The sequence below is a fragment of the Pterocles gutturalis genome, unplaced genomic scaffold, assembly GCF_000699245.1.
Source record: "Pterocles gutturalis isolate BGI_N339 unplaced genomic scaffold, ASM69924v1 scaffold8915, whole genome shotgun sequence".
In the NCBI taxonomy this organism is placed as follows: Eukaryota; Metazoa; Chordata; class Aves; order Pterocliformes; family Pteroclidae; genus Pterocles; species Pterocles gutturalis.
The window spans coordinates 24,375-30,374 of NW_010138216.1; the positions used below are offsets into that span (position 1 = coordinate 24,375).

Below are 6,000 nucleotides of genomic sequence, written 5' to 3' on the forward strand. Positions count from 1 at the left end.
GTATATACAAGTATGTATTCTATGGACAGTACACCAAGATCAAAGTGAAAGCAGCAGTAGAGAAGTCACATGGACAAACTCTCTCATCCCACAAAATATCTGCACAAAACTTTGCCCTTGCATTTTGAGCAATACTATGAATGCAACAAGCACTGAGACATCCCAAGAAAGGCATTGCCTTCTGAAGACAAGCTTCACATAACTGCAAATGGCTTTTTTTAGTTAAATAAAAGCAAATCCTTAAACAGAACAGGGTTTGATTTATTACACATTGCTTAAGGAAACAGCTCACTTCAAAATGCTCTGTCAATAATGAGCTCATATGAATAATTTGATAACGTCCTTAGGCCAATAGGCTATTTTGTTTACCTTTAGAAATCCTAGCTAAATTCATCAAGGCTTGGTGCCATTCATACTCAAAATCATGACCTATTGTCAGATGATGATTTCAAAATTTACTATCTATCCATCAACTTGTTAACAACAGCAAAATTAATATGTCACCATACTTCACTTCGACTAATTATTTTTTTCTGCTTTATGTTTCCTGCTTGCTAATTGCTTATTGTTTGATGAGTAAGCATTTTGCTTGAACACTGCCCTATAATGGCTTATGGTCATTATAAAAGCAGAAGGAAAGGACTGGACAGAACTAGCTGTAAAATGTGTATCATGTATATACTATTATCTTGTATTTCTAAATTACTATATTATATATTAAAATACATTACATGTATATGTGTGCATGTGTACATGTGCATACATATTGATATACATACCGGCCAATGAAGCCCTTCAGTCCATTTCTTTCAACAACCATCTCAGCAAGACTAGGGGCTGATTCACAACTCTTTTAACTCTTGTAATGTGGGAGACTTTCTGAAGCCATTTGACACATTTGCTCAAAATTTCCAGACTGTTGCCTACTACTTAGCTATGCAATGCTCATTAACTTCATTGGACATGCACAGAACTAGAACTCCAAGATAGCTAAAATGTATAAATTATGTCCTTCACCCATTTTTGTTTTCTTCACTGCAAAGCATGGTGAAGAGGAAGAGATAGACAAAAAATTACAAACCAAATAACAAATCAAAAAGGAAAAAAAAGCACTTTCAAAAGGCACTTTTGCAGTGCTGCTTCCCCAATGTTTCAATGTTATATCATATCTACAATATACGTAATATCTTTTGGCTGTTTATAGCAGGACCACTAACAAGTGAAGCATCAGAAAGTACATCTGTAATAGCTATTACTTGATATGAGTTTTATCTGCATCAGAGAAAATCTGGTTTTGAAAAAGGAAAGAATCAGTCCAGGAAATATCTGTTCTTGTGGCATACCTGAGAAACATGATTGCCTGAGGATGGTGGGTAATTGCAATGCAAACCCATAAAACTAGAATTACATTCTATCTTATGGTAGGCATTGCGGCACCCCTGAAAGCCTACCCTAAGGTTAAGCAGGTACCAATTTAGTCAAACCAAACTCAGGAGAAAAATATTCACATCTATAATAAAAATCTCACTACTTCAAAGCTGCACTACTGCAGCTGAAACAACTACTAGTGCTCTGGCTAAGGGGTCTGAAATTTCCGTTTAAAACACCAAGTCTTCCTCTCTCTCTTCCCCCAGCCTCTCTTTCTTTTCTTATTTCATTCTGCAAGTGATGTCAGCCAAGCACCAGCAAGGCAAGCAGCATGGCTCTTTCAGTCTTGCACCTTGACCGAGCAAAGAAAAGTAGTCATGCACTAGGGGATGCATGAGTATCAGCATAAGACCATCCTTCTCTTTATATGCAGCCAGGTGTCTACTGAGAAGAGTAAAATAACTTGTGACAGTATCAACCCCCCTGTATTACACATTCTCTTTGAAGAAAGCTTGGGTTGGTTTTGGATTATACCAGTGAAGAGAAAAAATTCAGAAAGCAAATTAATGGAAGTCAAAAATGCTCTACCCCAGCCATCTTACTGCCTCTGTGATTGCTCAGTTTGCCTCTCAGAAAAGTATTTGCTGTTTCATAAAGAAAAAAACCTATACTTCTCCTCTTTTCCAAACTGCATAACAGGTAGATTCATGTGTGTATATGGTCTTGAATTACTACAGAACCTACCACAATAATTGCTATATGATCATTCAGACATTAACTTAACAGAATTTTAATGTCTATCAAAGAACGTTTGATCACATTTAAGCTATAGCTTAAGCATTGCTTAGTAACTTGGGGTGTTCATTTGATGTCATGTAAAGAATTAAAAATTATACTTAAACCACACACATATTACAAGCACCTGATTTTCTAAACTGAGCGACAGTCAACTTAAAAATGCATTTTATTATTAGTCTTGCAGGTCAGCTGTAAATTACTCTAAAATGCCTCTTGAATAAAACTTACAGATTTTAATACAAATTGTGTTTTGCAGGGTTTTATCTTAATATGCATATTAAAATGTAGATGTCATTACAAGACTTATGAAAATCTGCATTAAGCAGTCAGTGAAAAGACAGCTTGTGAGAAAAAAAAACCTGAATGATGGTACTGGAGATTATAATTTCCATTAAGATTCAAATCTATCACTAAGGCTTCTGGGGAAAAAGTCGCACGTGCTTTTCAGTTTCTGGTAGTTAAACACAGTGAGGTTCTAGCTAAATTCTTTAGCATGACAGGTACAAATAACATTTAAGACAAATTCCAGTAGATTTGAGTTGAAGGATGTGTATGAACATGGCAATTGAATCAGTCCACAAGGTGCCAGTAATTGTGGCTTGTACTAAGTGTATTCTAGCCAGTTTCAAATCAAGAGTACACTTAAACGCTTCTCTGGATCAGAACTCAAGACCTTGCAGAGCCAAGCCCTACAAAACAAAGCCCTGGCAAAATCTGCCAAACAACATTCAGAAAAACTTATTTTTAGTGATGTGAAATATATATATAGTCTGCTAAATAACAGGTGTGGGGGGGAGCGGTGAGGAGCGGTTGTTTGTTTGTTGGGGGTTTTTTGGGAGAGGGTGGGTGGTACAGTTATTTACATATTTTTTAATAGATAAAGCAATTCTATTGTTTACTACTTCCATCAGTTAAATGTTGTTCAGGATGATGCAGTGGCATAGGAACAGAGTTCACCGATTCTGTCCTGAAGAGTTTGAAGAAGATTCAGTCCTAAGTGAAGCTAGAAAAAAAACCCCGGTATGACCTAACTCACGTAACAGACCAAACAGTTTCTGTAATTATATTCATTAACTGATTAGAGACTCAAAGAAAATCACGAAGACAAACACAGGAACAACATTTCAAGATAACAACAGATGCTTCCCAGCTGTTGTTCTATTATTATCCTGAAAGTTCTTCTAGTTAGCTCTATTCCCATTTATCCAATAATAGCAGTAGTATGTAGGATTCTAAGACAAAAAATTAAGAAAAGCATCCAGAAAAAATGAGACATGCTTTAATGCATTTATCTTTAAAGTAAATGCAAGATGGCATTTTGAATCTATTTATAGTTCTCAATTAAAAAAAGAAATTTCAGTAACACTAGTAGTGATGCGAACCATGTGATACTGAATCTTGCCGTCAATAGAATATACTTTTCCCATGTACATAAAAGAACTGTCCTTAACTGACTTGAAAGGGCATCAAGGAGTTTAGGTGAGGTTCTGTTTTGCAGAGCTATTTCTCTCCCCTAAAAACCTAATATTTATAACTGCTTTTTGCCAATCCACCTTTTAGTTCTGCTATGCTGGAGAAGCAGTGACTGAAAATTCACAGGATTTTGCTGTCTATGTGCCAAACTATCTCCTTAAACCCTGTAATTTCACTAGAAGGACTGCTACCAATGTCATCTTCTTGCAGATTTATTTACCAGAACTGTTACTCTAAGGCTGCAAAATGAAGCTTTACACAGTATAGGAACTACTGGCACTATAAAAATAAAAATGGTTCTATAAGACATTTATTTTGGGTAAAACACAGAGACATTCTTATGCTGTTCCAAAAGGAAAAAAGTTACAAGAGCAATATATCAATAAGAATTTATCATCTGGGACTAACAGAACATACTCACTCGCTAAATTATACAATACCTGCCAAAATAAGCTATGTGCATCTCCTCTAATTAGTTCAATAGTGTCCCCAATCTGGATATGCAGTGGTGGACCATCTTGTGTCACTGGCTGTGGTATTCCACTGTAGTTTCGAATTACTTGCATTTTTGGTAAACCTGAACAAACAAAAAAAACCCAAACAAAACATAAGTTAGTATATATTTTTAGTTAATGACAACTTATAAAATCTGAAGACCACAAATGCAATCAATCAGCAAAGAGACATTATGTCTCTAAATGATATCTGACTAAGGCACTAAGGCAATGCCTTAGCACTATACCATGTACAATCTAATAGAAAAGAACTACTTTGAAACTTGGTCCACCTTTCTTCTTGGGGTAAAGTTGACTTCATGTCTATGGAGGATCTTTCCTCTACATGTGCACCCCTGGCTCTGCATAAGGTTCAAATGTTAAGGCTATCTTTGTAATTCAAGGCAAAAATTGTGATGAACTAGTATTAAAGACACCCATGCGAATAATGTCATCAGCTTTAGATCAGTATTACCAAAAAGCCTACTGCTTATGTGAACATGCCCAAGAGAGTAAGGATGACAATCCTTCTAGGCTTCTCATAAGACTTTTTCTTCAAGTTAGTGGGGGGGGTTTTGTTTTGTTTTTGTTTTGTTTTTTAATTTTCAGGTTGTGAAAATATTTTTGGACACATCTAGTCAAGTTTGCATCAATTTAAAGTTTCATTTTCAAGACAAGAATCTTAGCTGCACACTAGTCCTTCTACATCAATACTGGCTGCACCTAGATTAAACTGTGATTTTTTAAATTTTTTTTTTTTCTTTAAAGGGAGCAATCCACTTCTTGACACACAAAATACTTTCACAGAATCAGAATAACAGAATGTTAGAGATTGGAAGGGACCTCGAAATATCATCTTGTCCAATCCCCCTGCCAGAGCAGGAACACCTAAATCAGATTATCCCCAAAAAATCATCCCCAAAGATTAGACTCTCTGCCTGTAGAAAGAACTAAATCACTGTTAATAGCTACAGTTCAAGAGCCCTCCACAAGCATGTACCAAATGGGGGGCAGGAGGTAGAATTTCAGCTGGAAGAGAAAACTGTGGGTGCTGTAACTCCATGTTCTTACAACTATAATGGCACTTTTAAAAAACCCTTAAGAGCATTATGGACAGCTAGTGTATTGTACTGAAAGAGTCTGCTGTAATATTATAACAACTCTTGAAATGAAGTACCACCCACTCCATAACAAACATAGTAAAGACTCAAAAGCATTTAGAAAAGCATTTTTTCACTCTTTATACAGACAAGGAAAGCATCATTTAAACAGAACAGATCTATTTTTATTTACTCTCCCTCTATCTTTAAATAAAACCTTACAAAATAATGTCCCTGTTTTTAAGTGCACATGAGATGTTAAGAATTGCTACAATAAAATGGGCATCTCCAACCCATAGAATGGGTTGGGTTGGAAAGGACCTTAAAGACCATCGAGTTCCAACCCCCCTGCCATGGGCAGGGACACCTCCCACTAGCCCAGGTTGCTCAAAGCCTCATCCAGCCTGGCCTTGAACACCTCCAGGGATGGGGCATCCACAGCTTCTCTGGGCAACCTGTTCCAGTGCCTCACCACCCTCACAGCGAAAAAAATTCTTCCTAATATCTAATCTAAATCTACCTTATTTCAGCTTGAAACCGTTACCCTCATACTATCACTACGCCCCCTGATAAAGAGTGCCTCCCCATCTCTCCTGTAGGCCCCCTTCAGGTACTGGAAGGATGCTCTTCAGTCTCCACAGAGCCTTCTCTTCTCCAGGCTGAACAACCCCAGCTCTCTCAGCCTGTCCTCATATGAGAGGTGCTCCAGCCTTCTGACCACCTTCATGGCCCTCCTCTGGACTTGCTCCAACAGGTCCATGTCTTTC

General features: G+C 37.1%; 1 protein-coding gene across 1 annotated transcript in view; it reads right to left on the reverse strand.

The window, feature by feature from the left end:
• The window catches only part of LOC104468683 (guanine nucleotide exchange factor VAV3-like), a gene marked incomplete at both ends in the record, with an annotated part of 63,870 nt that overhangs the window by 23,859 nt on the left and 34,011 nt on the right, over positions 1-6,000 (reverse strand). Inside the window, one exon of the mRNA XM_010082904.1 lies at positions 4,080-4,216. Coding sequence (XP_010081206.1) covers positions 4,080-4,216 — 137 coding nt within the window. The remainder of the gene's footprint in view (positions 1-4,079; positions 4,217-6,000) is intronic.